The following is a 17,422-nucleotide window of genomic DNA, read 5'->3' as shown; positions in this document are numbered from 1 at the left end:
CGTGTTTTGTTCTTTTACCGTAATCATTGTTTATATGCGAACTCTTCTATAACCAGTGGACAATGACACAGTAATATGCTGTAAAAGTAAAGTGTCCTACATTTTAAATGTCAGCGGGGTGAATCTGTCTTAACTTTTTGCTTCCCTAATCTTTATTTCAATAAAGTGTCACAGGGGCCAGTGTCAGTTTCAAAACTGCAGTTTAAAACAGTGTATGAACTACATGAAAGCGTTTTAAGATGAAGTTGCGGTTTTCAGCTCTATGATGAACCAGCAGGAGTGTTATAATGTATGTATGTAGAACATCCTCTGCGTTAACATACACCATGAAACACTTTTGTTATATTGACTTTGATTTTTTTTAACATTCAGTATTCAACCTCTGAATATTAATAAATTATCCTAAAGTACTACTGTAGTTAAAGTGCTTACTTTGTCATAATGCGTGTAACTGACTTTGTGTTTGCCAGTGTTCTAAATCTTAAATTGACCTTTTTAAATGTACACATCTTAAATGGCAGCTTGTACTTGTGCAGGCGTCGCTGCACGGTGGCATCTGCCGGCGTTTGTTGCCCTCAGATGTGGCGCTTGATAAGGCATTGCTACAGCTCACAGGGTCACAAAGACCACCCCCACACCCCCCCAACGCTTGATTACACTCAGCACTCAAACTGCAAAGTGCTGCTTTTTACTCCAGCTTTTAAAAACAGCAGTAAATCCACGCGTAACTGTTCACGCGTGGATTTAAAAAAAAAAAAACAGGTTCAAATGAACTTTGCATCTCGTCGATGAGGATGCCGGCTTTGCAAGCGCTTAATTAGGAGACGATATTTGCACGGAGGTGGTTCATGTGCTGCTTACTGTCCTCCCTGTGTGAACTTGTTTTCAAGAAGTTCGGAGGAATGCACAGGAGTGAGCCCGAGGAGCCGCTCGCGATACAGTCAGCGATGCTGTCACTGTGTGTGTGGGATGTTGTGTGATTTCACCATGTTTCCTGTCTCTCACACCACTTCTGTGAAGACTCCAAAGAAGTGACAGCTCTGACCTACAAACACTCAGGCTTCCTCTAACGCGTGCTTTGACTCAGCTTTAAAGGAAACCTTCTGCCGCCTTAAGGTCAGAATGCCTCCTCCCGTCGATGCGTGTAGCGATGCCTGCTCCTAATGATCACTGCCTGCCGCTGTTCTGACCCGACGTTGGCTGCTCCGCTTCCTTGCGGTTTTACTCATCCAACATGAACTTTGTCTCGGTAAGTCATTTACATGTTATGATATGATAAATCATATATAATATCGTGATATAATAGCTCAGTATTACACGAACTGAACTGACATTAACAAACACAGTCTCAGCAAAGCCAATTCGAGTTTTTCATTTAAATGCCAGTTATTTATTAGTGTCTAGTCTTTGTGTGCTTTCGCTTGACTGTGAGCTGTAGTAGAACATCTGTGAAGCAACTACCTTAATGTTGTGTTTTCACTTTTTAAGCTTTTGCCCTAAAGCGTAAGAGTATGAGTTTTTTGTTGTCGACTGAAGACGCGAAGGTCAGTGCGAGCGAGTGAAATAAAGAAGGTCTCGCTCGTTTTAGCCAAACTTTGCCCCTCTGTTTACCGGCACACCCTGAACTGAAACCTCGCTGAGAATCACACCTGAGAGGTGAAAGGGGCGAATACGTGGAAACGTGTCGTATTTTACAAGAAGACAGTTTTTAAAAATCTTACGCAATCAGCAGCAAATGTGATTAAGATCGGAGCGCCCACAGCCCAAAGCATCACTGCTGACAACACAGCGCTTCTGTCTGACACCTCGCAGCTCCATGTGTGTATTATTACAGCGGCTGCCTGTTCTTCTTCGCCCCCCCCCCCGCTCCTCATCCTCACAGCTGCCGTTCTGTTTCAGGCCTTCCCGCTGATGCTCGCCATCCTCTCCAGGGGACACAGTCTAATAACGGCGATCGGCGAGGCCCCCGGGACATGCTTCAAGATGTGTCCGGCTGGTAGGTCCTGGGCCGGTGCCACGGGCTGAGCCGGTGCCGTGACGTGTGCGCGTTGACTCCTCTGCCTCTCTGTGCTCCTCAGGGTTTCACAAGAGCGGCGAGTGCAGCGATCCGTCTGATGGCGCCGCACGGTACAAATGTGAGCGATGTGGTAGTAACTCATTCACAGAGAAAGAAAACTACACCCCGGAGTGTGAAAGGTGTCACCCGTGTGGTTGTAAGTATCCTGAAGAGCAAATAAAAGCACAGCTCATGTGATGGGATGGAAACAAAACGCAGGCTTTTAAAGGCCAACCTGAGCAGTCTAGGGTTTAACATGTTGCCCTGAGCTTTGTTGGTCTTTTTAGATGTCGGTTTTAACAGGAATCAACTCTCATTGTGTCACCGTAATGAAATTTCAACAAACTAACGAGTAATGTTGTGTATTGGTGGATTCGAATGACCACTCTTTGGCCGGAAAATGGCAGCACTGTGAAACTGAAACACTGTACAGGATGTGAAACCTGTGTGTGTGCGTGTGTGTGTGCGTGCGTGCGTGTGTGTGTGTGCGCGCGTGTGTGTGTGTGTGTGTCACTGTTGACTGACAAACGTCAGAAAGCTGAGGCTGGATGTGTAAGTCTACGAATGAATCCACACAGTGAGTGAGTGATATTTCCACTGTAACTGTAGGCTGACAGCTCAAACGGGATCTTGACCTTATCCAAGAACAGGAATTGAGAAATAAAGGAATAAAGATTTTTTTAGCATTATTTCTTTGTTGCGCTCATTTGATGAGTAATGTAGGAGTGTGACACCGGCTGGCTCGATTCTAGGGATTCTGAACACTGTCTGAATTCTCCCACAGCGTACCAGGAAGTCATAAAGCCCTGCACCTCCAGCAGCAACGTGAAGTGTGACTGTAAGAGGGGGTACTACAACAAGAACACAAATTCGTCCGGCAGTGAAATGGACTGCAGGGCGTGCAATAGTAGTAGAGGTGAGAGGTCGCGGTTAGACCTGTGTCCAAAGCTGCCATTTGCACCAGAGTCATCAGTTCATATTCAGGCCTGATGAACACCATGATAACAAGCTGATTTTTCTTTTAGTTCCTCCATTAGACACACCTGGCTATCATGACTACATACGGAAGTGTAAGCCATGCCAAAGGTAACACACACACACACACACACACACACACACACACACACACACACACACACACACACACACACACACACACACACACACACTCAACGCTAGTTACTAAACAAGCTTTAAAACTTCCATTCGCCTCCGCTGACCTCATCGGCCTCCTCCTCCTCAGCTCCGAGTGTCTGAAGAAACCAGCGTGTCGAGGGCGCGAGTGTGAAGCAACTACCTCTGCACCTCCGTCTTCAACGGCGCCCACGAGCACGACGAGCCGGACTTCAGCTGTGAAGAACCCCATACAGCCGGTTGCTCTGAACGGTTAGTTAAAACGGCCCGCGGCCCCGCGACAGGGCCTGGCTGCCCCCCTCGTCATGTGGGTCTGTGGAGAGCGCTGGGCCGGACCGCTCCCCTCTGGTGGGCTCACGCCGGGGTCTTCTGTGTGTACGCTGCAGGGGGCCACGTGTCCTGGTTGGTGTGGTTGGCCGTGACCTTCGCCGCCGTCTCGGGGCTCCTGCTGCTCCGGAGGCTGTTCGGGGCCCCGGAGAGCTGCCTCTACTGGAGGATCCAGAAAGCTGTGACGCGCTGCAAGGACGACCCCAAGCTCAACGGTAACCAGTGGAACGGGTCTGAGGACTTTCCCTCAAGCGTGAACCTTTATAATGTTATAACCTGCTACAACAAATACTATGACAAATGTGACAGTACCAGGAATTAGACTAGATAGCGACATGTCTGACCAGAAATATCAGTGTTTTCCCCCCCTTTTACACCAGTAGGTGCTTATGATGTACTGTACAGTACATACCCACACTTGGTGGTCAGTAAGACTAAAAGGACCCAGTGGGTCTTTTTGCTATCAAAAAAAAAAGGTCCTTTCAGAGAACTTTAACCAAGGATTTTTTCGTGTGTGTTGTTTTCAAGCGAACCTGTTGAAGCAGGAAGTTTAATGATAATATCTCCTTTCCTCCCGGCAGAACAACCCAGTCATCAAGACAACGCCTCGACCACACTGGTGTGTATTCACTCCCATGCGCTTTGAGCTCTCGCCAGATAAAGATCTAGCCCCTGCTGTAGGTGGACACTCGGGGCCGTGTGTCAAAAGTGAACGCAAAGGTCAACAAGAGCAGAGGCCTCGCTGCTCAGCGCATCAGTCGACCGGGCCGCCGCCAAGACATTTACCGTGCCTTTCTTCTCTGTCCTTTCAAGACAATAAACCCATGCGAGGAAACTCCCGCGAAGACTCTTAGTCAGAGTCTGTCCCCATCAGAAGATCCAGCCCCCACCAGGGTCCTGTTGCCAAGCAACGAAGCCAGAGGTGAGGGTTCAAAACAAAACAAAACAAAACAAAACAAAACAAAACAAAACAAAACAAAACAAAACAAAACAAAACAAAACAAAACAAAACAAAACAAAACAAAACAAAACAAAACAAAACAAAAAGTCTTTGCTTTGTCATATATATTGTTAATCGGTCTAGCGGCTTGCAACCCTGAGGAAAAAGCAGGAAACCGATCGCGGCGACGGCCTGCTGAAGCCTCTGTACCAGCTTCCTGTCTAATGAGCGAGGCGCATGTTCCCATGTCAACAGTTTAAACATCTTCAGCTTTTTTTTTCCATAAGAGACAGTGCAGCAGCCTTTCCCTTTGAGTGATTCAGCGTTGATTGTCCTGGTTAGAAAATCCCCACCAACATCTACTGTACTTCACCACAGCGAATCTCCCGTTTCCATCTCACGCTGTCCCGGGCACCAGCCAACCTCATATCTCCTCCTCGGTCGTCCTCCTGCCCTTTTGCTCCATCTCTAACATCCTTCTACCAATGTATTCGCTATCCCTCCTCTGCACATGCTCAGTCCGGCCTCTCTGATGACAACCAACTACCTCAAGAATAAATCTCTGTTTTCTATTTGTTGCAATACATTGGAAAACATAAAGCCATAAGAACAGAGTAGTGTTTTAGATTACCTGTATTTTGCCCGACCCGTGACCTTTGACCCACTGTGGTTTTCCACCCCAGCTGCCAAGCAGGACGAGACTTCGAAGGACTGGCCCGCCATCGTCCTCTACGCCATCATCAAGGAGGTCCCGCTGCGGCGGTGGAAGGAGTTCCTGCGCCTCCTGTCGGTGGCCGATGAGCAGCTGGAGCGGGTGGAGCTGGAGGCGGGTCTGGGCCCGGGCTCCATGGAGCGGCAGTACCAGATGCTCCGGCTGTGGAGCCAGCGCGCCTCCGCCAGCCTGGACGACGTCTTCGCGGCCCTGCACTACATGGATCTTTCTCGGCGCGCGGAGTTGCTGGAGGAGAGCCTGGAGAGTCTGCCGTGGAGGAGTGACACGAAGCAGGGCGTCACGGCCTGAGGGACGCCCACGCTGTCTGAGACGGACATTAATAACTCTACACACAAAAGTGCAGCGTCTTCAGTGCCCCACTATTTGTTATGTAGCTTTACAGTCTAAACTAAGGTTACATTGCGTTAGTGTTGAAAATTTCACCCACCTGTAACCAGAGAGTTTCACCTTTTTATACATATTAATATATTATTTATTTGATCTCCAAATGTACACTTTACATGCAGACTGCTTATATAGGAAATACTAGAATTGCTTCTTCAGTTATTATTCAGGATTATTACAGGTTATAATAGCTGTGAAACCAGACATCATAACTAACTATGTGTCTATTTATCTCTATGGCACAGATGAGTAAGCGAGAGAACCAGACACGAGCCACTGCTTGTTTTACTCCGCTTTTTGTTGACAATAACAGACTGATATGGCTGAAATGGCTTTCTGAAGAAAGACGTCATGCCTGCTGATGTTCAGGAAGTACTCTAGTAACAGCCACCGCCTGTAGGTGGGGAAAGTTTACGAGAAAAAAGCGGAATCTACTGATAATAACACGTATGTTGACAGCTCTGCTGTCATTAAATAATGGCAGCAGAACGTGCACTGTAACAAGTAAAAGGCGTGTTAAATACTTGAACTTCAGTCTGAATATTTGAACTGTGAATGTTTTTACTGCTCATCTGTGATGCGGTACCGCTACAGATTGTTTAGCCAAGTCTCGCATTCCCTTGAATCTAGGGTTGCCATGAAAAAAACCCACTGTCACAACTCAGACACCCATTCTTGAGCGCTCCGGGAAGGAAACTGAAATCCCCACAGGACGTCAGGTTTTCAGTTTCCTGCAAACTCGCAGTGTCAAGGAGAAGTGTGCTGGGTTTTTCCTCACCGCACATGTTCCATCCAGAGTGATGGTTTCCTCTTGTGGTGCTGGGGTATCTCACTTTGAGAGCTGTTGTTGTGCGTCAGCGAAGGATTTGAACTTTTACATAAGAGGAGTTTATCAAGTGATGTTTTAATACAATTGCATATGTGCATTGTTTGGTTGTGGTGTGTGTGTGTGTGTGTGTGTGTGTGTGTGTGTGTGTGTGTGTGTGTGTGTGAGAGAGAGAGAGAGAGGGAGGCAACTTTATTATTTTTTTCATTTTCTGAAAACTCCAAAAGTTTTATCTCGTAGCTCAGAAATTGGATCAGTTTCTGTTTAGCATAAAAGCTGCCGAGGGTCATTTCGTTTTCAGTGAAGGGACCTGTGGCACATGTTGATCTTATGTTATGTATTGGTATGAATTAAAAAATGTCCTGGCCACAAGATGGAAGTGTTGGCGGAGTTTTTCACACGCAGCAGCTGCAGCTACTGCCTGTCCGTCTGCAGACGCTCACAATAGGCAGAGAGCAGACAGAGCCTTTACTTTGGAGGTGGATTAAGCCACTCTCATGAATTGCAAATTCACTTTGAACACAAAGAACAGCTGCTCCTCGGCCCGAACGGGCTTTTTCACCAGGCACAACCAGACACGCAGACACAGTGAAATTGCACGTTTTCTGTATGTGGGGAAAACATCGGCGACAGTAATAATCTTTGATCACGACTTCACGCCTTTTTCGCACTTTCAGCGTTTCTAAAAGAGCAAACCGCCCGAGGCTGCGTGACGAGGAAGCTGAGGGAAGAGATTTGACGCGATAAGTTATTAGAGCAGTGAATGCTGCGGCTTCCGTCGCGCACGAGCGTTCAGCGGTTTCCACTGGCAACCGGACCCGCGCTCACAAGAACGGCCGCTCGTGCATGGGGAACATCCCGGGCCGATAAGACACGGCGAGGCAGGTGGAGATAAGCGTGATGTGCAGCTGGCTGTGGCTGGTTCGTGGGTTTTCACCATCGTGTCCGTGTGTCTTTCCACCTGTTACAGATCAACAAAAACTCCGCGCCAGCTTTTGTCGTAGCAGCGCGCGCACCGGTTGCCCCGGCAACTGCTAAGCGGGCGCTATTGAGTTACAGAAAAAGGGGCCCGGGTTGTCTGCAGTCCGATGGCCCGCACAAAACCGAGCCGGAACCGACTGGTACCTCTGGAGGGGACCGGGTTTTCACAATTCACACACTTAAGGTCGATTTTACTGGAATTTTTGCTGGATTCAGCCGCAGCAGGTACGTGAACCAAGGGCCAGAGAGAGACAGATCTATTCACACGCTCAAGGCTAACGAGTGGAATACACTTTAAAAAGTACTAAAAATAAAAACTTTAGAACTGATTCTATATCCACACACTTTGTTTGTTTCCTAAAATATTTGTAATTAAAACTAAATTTTGTAAAACTTATAGGAACTAAACAATTGGGATGCCATACATAAAATAACACCACACATTACCTTCACATTTCTATAATTTACAGCAATAAATGCCCGAATCACGAGTATCAAAGTCAAAATATTATGACATCACATGTTTTTATATGTCAACACACCACAAACGATGGAGTCTGCTTTTTATCTAAAGGCATGTTTATGGCAATGTAATGTCACATTTATGATACTATTTAAGGCACTAACAACTTAATTGGTATGCAGATTTTATCATTAAAAATACTAAATTCAACTTCTAAAATCATTTGTTTTATTTTTACCAATAGCTTACAGCAATATCTAGTCCAGTTGAAGAAGAAGAGGAAGAGTAGATCAAGTGGCTTTGCTGCGTGATCATGACTGCTCTAGTTCGACCGTCAGTAAACGTTTCAGAGCTGTGTGTGAATGGAGACAAGTTCCTTGAGGCTGGAGAGCTGGAACGGGCCACCTCTCTCTACACGTCTGCCTTCAGGACTCACGCTGCCTCCACTGTTTCCCACATGAGGAAACTGGACAAGTCCAGCCTGGGCGGGGTGATCGCTACTCTAGAACTTTGGCTCGACAGTCACGAGGAGAACCAGCCTACCCAGGGTCTTAACAAAGGCCTGGCTGCCGTGTTTCTGTCCACGCTCTGTCCCAACAACCTGTCAGCCACTATTTTCAAAATGGAGTCTCTCCTTCAGAGTGGTGGGCATGGCTGTGAGGAGATTTTTGCTCGCTGCACTGCTTTACTCGAAGGAAAGCGAAACCCTCCCCCAGAAGGTTCAGCCCGTGTGGTTTTGGAGATAACTCGTGCTCTGGCCTGCTTGCTCACTGAGCCTCAGGGCGTCAGAGGCCTGAAGCTTTACCTCAAAGCCTACCTGCATAACAAATGTGAAACTGTGGCATTGGTAAAGAGCAGACAAAACCACCACCTCCGGAGAATAGCAAAGGCCTTTATAGACCAAGTGCTGCTCATGCATCCCTCTCTGACGTTTGACAGCAAGTGGGCATCGACAACAAAAGAGAGCGAGAAGCTCGATGAGCAGGCTTGTCCGGCAGTTATTGAGTTTTTGTTGCATATCTCCCCAAACAACAGCGAAGTGCAGGAGCTTCAAGCAGCCTATTTGTTTTTGACAGGCAAGTTTGGGGAAAGCGCAGAAGTCTACTCTGGTCTGCTGCGTCGCCATCATTATCAGAAGATGTCAGAAAGTAGAACAGATCGGTCGTTCCGAGACGCCCCTGAGAGGAGAGCTCGACTTCTAACCGGTCGAGCGGCTGCGTCTTTTCTAGCAGGTGGAAGGACGGCGGAGGCGTGTCGAGATTTGGGGGAGGCATTCGAGGTCCACCCTGCCACTGCGCGAGTTTGTTTCCAAAAGCTCTTCACCGATCATGGTACAGGAGTGACCGCTCACAGCCAGCTCCGTCAGCAGGCAGAGAGGGGCCTGTGCGCTTACAAAGAGAGGGTCCTCGGCCGCTCAGACCTACGGTCCACCGAGGGCGTCGAACTCCTGGACCCTGTGATCGCCCAGTTCCGAACTCTGTGCCATTTGGAGGCCGACGGGGGAGGCAGAGAGCTGCGGGTGCGACTGGCCGACTGTCTCCTCCTCAGAGGGGAGCACAAGGAGGCGCTCTCCATCTGTAGCCAGCTAGCCGCTGCAAAAGGCCAGCAGAGCTACCAGAACACCGTGCAGGTTCTTCGCGGGTATGCGCGACTCCTGTCGGACGACCACGATGGGGCGCTGGAGGACTTCCAGGCCGTGATCGCACACAGCGCCCCCCACCCGTCTAGCTGTGTGCGAGCGCTCTGTGGCAGAGGGCTCTTGCGCATGATCGGGGGCCGTAGCTACCTCACTGCTTTGGACTATGTGACAGCCAGCAGGTTGCATCCTCAGGAAACAGCCCTGACTGTTCACTGCTTGGTGCCGTGGAACTACAGAGGGCTGCTGTTGACTGTGTTACTAGAGCAAGGACGAGTTATGTTGGAGGGGAGCGGAGAGCACAAGTCCAAGTCCAGACCCGGCGCCGACTCCAAGCAAACCCAAGAGGAGAATCAGCTGCAGGCCTCGTCGAAAAAAGACCAACACAAATCAGAGTATGATGTTTGTGTTACGTCTACAAACCAAAACCTACAGAAAACCTTTTCTAAGCCTTTCTCAATTCCTTCCTCAATTACCTGCTTCATACATTAGGACTCCTGCTGGCGTTCAGTCCCTGGCCATGATCCTCATGGAGTTCCAGCCCGGGGCCGACGGACCTCAGCTTCTGGCAGCAGATGCCTTGTACCAGCTCGGCCGAGTGGAGGAGGCCTACCGGCGACTGCTTTCCATCGGCTCCTCGGGGCCTCGGGCGCCCATCCTGGCTCGTCTCGCCCTGCTGCAGCTGCACAGGGGCTTCCTGTATGACACCAATCAGGTATGTAGAAAGAGCAAACATTCAGGTAAAGCTGTCTGTGAACAGACTGTTGTGTTCCAGAGGCTTTCACAATCTATAATGTGTTTGGAGAGTTTCACAGCAGGGGCTCATACCTTGAATGCTGATGTTGTGCTTGCAGCTGCTGAAGAAGCTCATCCAGTGTGGTGACACCAGCTGCTTGCGCCCCCTGTTGGCGGTGGCAGAGCAAAAGGACCTAGCACTGCTGCAGGGACACTGCCACGCCGCTGCATTACGGGTCCTGGAAGGCTCCAGAGAGGAGGCTGCCGTTCGGGAGGCTGTAGCTTATCTTTCTATCGCAATAATGGCCTCTGGTGATTAGAGTCTGATGATGATGCTTGATGTTGTTAGACGAATAATCCCTGAAAGTAGCTGCTAAAATATGTTTTAGCCAGTGTTGTAGCCACCAAAAAGGATTGTAATGACGTAATAATGGTCTGTTGTTTCTCTTCAGGTGGTGAGGCAGCAGAGTCCCTGCTGGAGAGAGCAAGGTGTTATGTCCTTCTGGCCCAAAGGAAGACAGCCATCTTTGACTTCAATGCTATTCTGAAGGAGCAGCCAAATCACGTTCATGCTCTCTGTGGAAGGGGCTTCACCTATCTCATGCTGACTCAACAAAAGGTATTTCCAAAAACAAAACACAAGACGTGATTTAGGCTAATAGGAGCTACAGGACGTCAGGGAACTGCATGCAGTTTTCGGCTCATATAATAAGTCTAGGTCTATGAGGTAGACGTTGGGGCTATGCTCCTTTTTAAAATCCAGTTTTTAAAGTGATGTTTTTCATAATGCAGGAATGCACTGATGATATTGTGGCAGCTCTTCAGATAAACCCCGACATAGTCATTGAGGACATCCTGTCCCTTAAATATGAGGCCCGCAAGACGGTGTGTGATTGGCTGCATCAGTTCTGTCGGACCAATCTGTCAGACATCCTGTCCACTAGTGCTGTCCCCTGCCACGAAGAGCTGCTCCGAGAGGCTTTTACAGTCAGCGGAGCTCTAATGAGGACGGACTGCAGAGAGCCTCGATGGCATCTTCTCTATGTGGATACCCTCTTAGCCAAAGGTGATGTGAGCGTTATGCCAGGCTGTGTGGAATTTCCACTTTGGACCTCTGGCACCTTGTTTGAAGTGTGAAGTTGTGGCTCCTCTTCTACAGGGGACGTTAAGGCAGCAGGCGCTCATCTGTGCCAGGTGTTTGGTCAAGAGCCAAGAGACGCAGTGGCCCAGGCCAGGGTGGGTGTGGTGGAGGCTCGGCAGCAGAACTACCACAGTGCGGCTCAGAGGCTCAGCAAACTCACGGAAAAGGATCCATCCACTGTAGATTTCCTATTGGCCCTGGTCCCAGTCAGGCAGCGAAGCCCCGTCGCACAGGTAATTTTTTTAATAGGTATATACGTATATTTTTCTGCATATAATGTGGAAGTAATATTTTCCCCCTGGTGAATTTACGTTATGTTTAATTGTTATTACAGGCTGCTGCACATGAGGCCAGCAGTGCATCATCAGGAGGCCACTGGGATCAGGCCCTGCCCCTGTTGAACGTGGCAGTACAGGCAGTGGGCGGTCACAGACTCCAGTACCTTCGCCAGAGGGCCGTCTGTCTCGCTCAGCTGGGCTTACACGAGCGGGCCGTAGCCGATCTGGACCAGGTTATCAACAGACTCAGCGAATGCGACTCCAGCCGCTCACATGACCCTCGCCTTCGGGTGGAGGATCTGTGTCAACGAGGCCACAGCCTGATGCACTGTTCCAGAGAAGGAGCCGCTCTGGAGGACTTCACCCAAGCCCTGGAGCTCGACAGGGACCGGGCTCTTCAGTGTGTCGAGGCCGGACCGGGGAGGCTGCGTCTGGCTGAGTGCTTTCGGCGAGGAGCGCTGCAGCACTATGGGGAGCAGCGGCTCAGTAAAGCCTGGACGTTGACTGAACACGGTCTTGTTGTGGACAGCGATAACGCAGAGCTCCGCAGGCTGAGGGCAAAGGTCAAACGGGAAGTGGCCGGCCCCTGCAATGTCAACTAGTATTGATAATCAGAGAATCAAAGGGGATTCAGTTTAAAGGTGTCTGTTTCAGTGCCTGTGCCTTTAAAGGCCTTGTTGTAGAACCGTCTATGATGAAAAAGGCTTCCATAGGTTCATTTATTCATTAGAATTGACACAGAAGTATTTATTATGGTAACGATTACAGCTAAGCAGTTTATTGAATGAGACCGTCAAGTCAAAAATTTTATGATTGAATCTTTTATTAGCCTTTATTTTATGAAACACATTTGCCATTGTAGCTTATACATTTTATGATTGCAATATAATGTCAAGATTTATTGTCAAGTGAAAGAAAAAATCAAACAATGACCATAATATTTATATGATTTAAAGGAATCAGGCAACATGAAATTGGGCAGCATCATTTAATTGAAACCACACATATATAAGATATTTGAGAAAGTGCCTGATGTGCAGGATTTATGTTTTTAAAAAGGAGGCACAACTTCCTTCATTCATACCAAAAATAGCAAACTTTAGTATAGATAAATTAATCATTTAGTCCGGGTTACTGACAATAAACTATATTTAAACACAAGTACAAAGTCAGTACACTGGACTTAAGGCAGTGTCAAATATCCATTGTACTGTACGCGTCTGTTTAAGGCTCACTCATGCTGGGAAGCGACTTTGCTATTACGCTGTCACAGTAATGTACTGAGGCTCCATGTTGCCGAAGTAGGATTTCTCCCACTCGCTCATGAGGTCAAAGTGCAGTGGGCGGTCACAGAAGGTGCAGGACGCCGTGGCGGGGCTGTTGAGCAGCAGCCCTGCCTCCTGCCACACCTCCACCAGTTTCTCTGTGAAGGAATCACATTTTCATGTCATTTACATAATTATTAATAAAAACAATACTTTATTTCTTCAAGGTAATCATTTCAACTGACTAAAGCATACTAAGTGAAGTAAATGCATAAGGATACACCCAACACTTACCCACAAAGTACTCCATCATGGCAGGGTTGTGATGAGGAGACGGAGCCAGTCGCAGTAGCTCCTCGCCTCGAGGCACTGTGGGGTAGTTGATGGCCTGGACGTAGATGTTGTGTCTTCTCATCAGGGTGTCACACACCCTGTTGTTCATCTCGGCGTTGCCCACCTACACAGAGGACGTATGAAGGAGCGCATTGGCTGTTTAGCAGATGTCCGACACAGCGAGGCTGACCATGCGCCATGGGAGGTCTTTCGTACCCGTATGGGGATGATGTGGCTCGGGCAGTTGACCACGGGAAGGCCCTTGTCCATGAGCAGCTGCCTCATGTGTTTGACGTTCCGCTGGTGGGCCCTGCGTAGCACCTGCCCTTCGGGGCTCTTCAGGACCCGCACGGACTCCAGCGCTCCAGCCAGGACCATCGGAGGCAGGGAAGTGGTGAAGATGAAGCCGGCTGCGAAGGAGCGAACTGTGTCCACCAGGGCGGCGCTGCTGGCAATATACCCTCCCACACAGCCAAAGGCTTTACCTGTGGAAGTGGGGAGAGGGAAATGATTAGAGATGGGAAATACATTTACGGGGGATTTTACCCATAGATTAATATTGTACATTTAATATGTCTCTAGTTGACAGGGATTTGTACCTAAACCTCATTATAAAGCTACCCGCATCACGGCTGGACTCGGCTCTATCAGTCTGAGCAAAGAGGGAGTAGAGCTGCCACTCCGCTGATAAAGCCTCCGCCTGCTGTGATGAGAGCCCATCGCTCTCCTGCTCTCATCTAACCCACACTGGAGCAGTGTCGTGCCCGTTTAGGGCTATTGCTGCTGCGGCAGATAGCGGCGAAGCGAGGCTGTGAATGGGAGTGGTCCCCGGAGGGAAGCCAGACAGTTTGGAGACGTCCGCCCCGCCCCTCACACCGAGTCACACGGGTCATGTTGACACACGGCAATATAACACAACATGTATATACTTCCCACACACTCACCTAAGGTCCCGGAAACAATGTCAATTTTGTGCATAATGTTGTCCCTCTCCCCAACGCCGGCGCCGTGGGCTCCGTACAGACCCACGGCGTGGACTTCATCGACAAACGTCAGGGCCCCATAGCGGTGGGCCACGTCACACAGCTCCTCTAGAGGACATATGGCCCCTGAAACCCCCACAAGAAGGAGAGAGTCAAATGTGTAGGTCCAGCTTGGTACAGTGTGAAAGAAATACTTCACATCATAACTTTTCTTTATACGTTATGCACTTATTTTGTCTTTTTGATAGCCTTCTCAGAGAAGTTCACACTCATCTATTAAGTCTGCTGCACTTGGTGCGTCCAACAGTCGCGACATCACGCTGAGAAATTGAGAAACAGCTCCGCTGGGAGACAGTGACGAATGACTCCTACAGCTGACTGTACTATTGCACAGTGAAGGGATAGAAGAGTTTCACTGCTGGTGTTCCTTTTAGTAGCTATGACACATCATTACCAAGATAACTGAGAGGTATTCAGTAAAATTTGAGTAGATGTTTTGGCTTCAGTCTATTTCCTTCCTTTAGCAATTTTATGAGATTTCTGTGCTGATTATCAAATCCTTCATTATCCCACTTCATAATTACAGAAAGCTGTAAATCTGTCATCAGCAGAAGCCTTAAATCCACCAACAGCCTGATCACTAAAACCAGTTAGACACATAGGACTCTTATCCGACTGTACAAAGGCTTCAGCTTTGTCTGGGTCTGTCACTGCTCCTCCTCACCGTCCATGGAGTGCACCGTCTCAAAGGCCACGATCTTGGGCGTCTTGGGGTCCGAGCGCTGCAGCAGCTCCTCCAAGTGTCGGCCGTCATTGTGGCGGAAGATGAAGCGCTTGGCTCCGCTGTTCCTGATGCCCTGAATCATCGACGCGTGGTTCCCTGCGTCCGAGTAGATCTCGCACCCTGTGCGCCGCAGTGAATGCATCAGTGAAAATGACGTCACCTCCAACGGCGTGTGAGCGTGAGGACCAGCGGGCGCTGTTTACCTGGTAGCATCTTAGCTAGCGTGAAGAGGGTGGAGTCGTTGGCCACGAAGCAGGAGGAGAAGACCAGAGCTGCGTCCTTGTGGTGCAGCTGGGCCAGCTCCTGCTCCAGGGACACATGGAAGTTACTGGTGCCAGAAATGTTCCTGGTGCCACCCGCGCCTGCACCGTGCCTCTCCAGGGCGTCGCTGAGAACACACGCAGCAGAGAGACCAGTTTAAAGATCACCTAAATACTAGTAAACCTCTCGCCTTCCCTTTGCCCCGCCTCATTATACCTGATTGCACTCAGGACGCGTGGGTGGCGGCTCATGCCCAGGTAGTCGTTGCTGCACCACACGGACACCTGAGCGGCCGAGCGGCCCGGGACGGAGTAGTCCTCTGCGAACGGGAAGGCCTCGGCGCTCCTGTTCACCGTCTTAAAGACCCGGTACGTGTGGTCCTTCCTTTTCTCGGTTATCTTCTCGCTGAAGAAGCGGTCGTAGTCGTAGCTGGGGCCAGCTGCATGAGGGACGGTAGAGATTAACATTAAACGATATGAAATGAGTGGTCTCTGGGACTGAGCATACCCATGTTGTCTTTCAGTAGGTGCGTGACCGTCTTGGTGTCGGCTGTCGATGGCATGATTGAATCCTTAAAACCCTTCAACAGAGATTTCATCAAACCTATGAGAGAAAAATGCAGATGTATCTGGATTTAGATACGGATTTGTCTCTTTTACCATGTTTCCAGTCTTTAAGCCCTGGTGATGTGCACGTCCTTTGCAGCCTAACTGGAGCTTACTGTGATTCACATCCTCCTGGACTTCAGGTCGGGCCTGGACCATCCCGATCTGAGAGGTGACGAAAGGGCAGCCCTTCGACGCCGACACGGCCACCTCGGTGGCGGTTTGGGCAAACAGCCTCCTTTGGGCCACGCTCGGCTCGGTCGGCGGGATGCTCAGTTTCTCGTCCACGGAGGCCGGAGCGCTCACGGTGACCTGGCGGGCGATGATGGGGCACTGGTCGGCCAGCGACAGCAAGGCAGCTCCTGTTCGCCTCAGGGCTTGCTTAGGAACCGCCTTCAGATACGGGCAGTGATGAAGGAAGGCAGCCATCGCGGTGAAGCTGTTCTTACTCTGTGTTGAAACAGAAAACAGGGATACTGTGATTTAACACAATATACAGTATGTGACTCCTGCTGTAACCAGGTGATCTGGACTTAAAACATGGACGATAGAGGCCGATGCTCCATCAAACTAACAACATTACAGTATAGTTTACATGGCTGAAATGCTAGAGGCTTGTTCAAGGGTTCGGCTGCAGTAGGAACCCCCTGCAGGGTGCGGCAGGTTGCCGCCGCTTATCTTCTCCCCGCAGGCCCTCCAGAACCGCTCCAACCGACGTCATCAGCTGAGGCTGATTACTGCAGCGGGGTCCAAACACTCCTCCGCCTCAGCAGGGACGCACCTCACTCGCTTCGATTAGCGACCTCCGTTGCCCCTTATGGTCAAAAGACCCTCAGGGTGAAAACGACGATACCTGATCTAGATTTTCGTTTCCCTATAAGAGCTTCTCCGTCCAGTTGAGTTTACTGAGAGGAGGCGATGGTATCAGTCCCCTCGCTATCTGCTGCAGCCGACAGATAAGGCGACTCGGGATCTGTCGCTTTCTGTTGTGGCGAGGTGTTATTTATACATTGGTCTATCGAACTCCACTCAGCAGCCATTTAAACACCACAAGTCCAGGTAATATTCACACATTTGAAGTTAGCTAAAATGGTAGCAATTTAATTAGTTATTCAGTAAGTAATTAATTTCAAGACAAACATCATAAAAGGAATCAACACACAAGGAGAATATTACATATCATATCATCATAGCAACAATACTATACTGCTGTACAGTACAACATTACTCTATTCACGTTATAATAATGGATTGAGCTTCTCACCTGTTGACCTGCACTGAGGACGAACTTCAAAACAGCAAATAGACAGATGCTCAGGACGCGTCTGTAGTTATGGGTCAGATGTTGAAGAGCATTACGCAATCAGCTCTGCTCCCACCCCTCACAGGGGTCATGTGTGCGTCTGGGGGCCACCCAAAAGTGTGTGTGTGTGTGTGTGTGTGTGTGTGTGTGTGTGTGTGTGTGTGTGTGTGTGTGTGTGTGTGTGTGCACATGACTTGAGCGTTGGAAATGCGTTTTCTTTGTCCTTCAGAATCAGAGTACATGAGGCACAATGC

General features: G+C 49.2%; 3 protein-coding genes across 3 annotated transcripts; 2 read left to right on the top strand and 1 right to left on the bottom strand.

Annotated features, from left to right (window-relative positions):
* The first annotated feature begins 36 nt into the window (after positions 1 to 36).
* si:ch211-112c15.8 (tumor necrosis factor receptor superfamily member 1A) lies at positions 37 to 6,108 on the top strand. The gene is made up of 10 exons (XM_029156582.2): positions 37 to 1,249; positions 1,900 to 1,996; positions 2,079 to 2,213; positions 2,841 to 2,972; positions 3,082 to 3,142; positions 3,300 to 3,442; positions 3,577 to 3,732; positions 4,099 to 4,136; positions 4,331 to 4,439; positions 5,141 to 6,108. The coding sequence occupies exons 1-10, from the start codon at positions 1,235 to 1,237 to the stop codon at positions 5,476 to 5,478; spliced, it is 1,224 nt and encodes a 407-aa protein (XP_029012415.1). The 5' UTR covers positions 37 to 1,234; the 3' UTR covers positions 5,479 to 6,108.
* Positions 6,109 to 7,131: 1,023 nt separating this feature from the next.
* On the top strand, positions 7,132 to 13,120 carry ttc34 (tetratricopeptide repeat domain 34). The gene is made up of 9 exons (XM_029156569.3): positions 7,132 to 7,285; positions 7,371 to 7,606; positions 8,089 to 9,875; positions 9,973 to 10,195; positions 10,335 to 10,527; positions 10,668 to 10,834; positions 11,008 to 11,281; positions 11,375 to 11,589; positions 11,691 to 13,120. Exons 3-9 carry the CDS (start codon positions 8,158 to 8,160, stop codon positions 12,234 to 12,236), a joined length of 3,336 nt encoding a protein of 1,111 aa, XP_029012402.1. The 5' UTR covers positions 7,132 to 7,285; positions 7,371 to 7,606; positions 8,089 to 8,157; the 3' UTR covers positions 12,237 to 13,120.
* alas2 (aminolevulinate, delta-, synthase 2) lies at positions 12,433 to 17,285 on the bottom strand. Its single transcript, XM_029156571.2, has 10 exons — positions 17,130 to 17,285; positions 15,982 to 16,315; positions 15,768 to 15,863; positions 15,477 to 15,699; positions 15,203 to 15,387; positions 14,940 to 15,119; positions 14,177 to 14,341; positions 13,449 to 13,717; positions 13,194 to 13,356; positions 12,433 to 13,057 (listed from the first exon to the last, which is right to left on the bottom strand). Exons 2-10 carry the CDS (start codon positions 16,292 to 16,294, stop codon positions 12,894 to 12,896), a joined length of 1,758 nt encoding a protein of 585 aa, XP_029012404.1. The 5' UTR covers positions 16,295 to 16,315; positions 17,130 to 17,285; the 3' UTR covers positions 12,433 to 12,893.
* Positions 17,286 to 17,422: the final 137 nt, after the last annotated feature.

The sequence above is a fragment of the Betta splendens genome, chromosome 7 (assembly GCF_900634795.4).
Source record: "Betta splendens chromosome 7, fBetSpl5.4, whole genome shotgun sequence".
NCBI lineage: Eukaryota > Metazoa > Chordata > Actinopteri > Anabantiformes > Osphronemidae > Betta > Betta splendens.
Note: the sequence above shows the minus strand (reverse complement) of the source record. Positions and strands in the feature narration are given on the sequence as shown.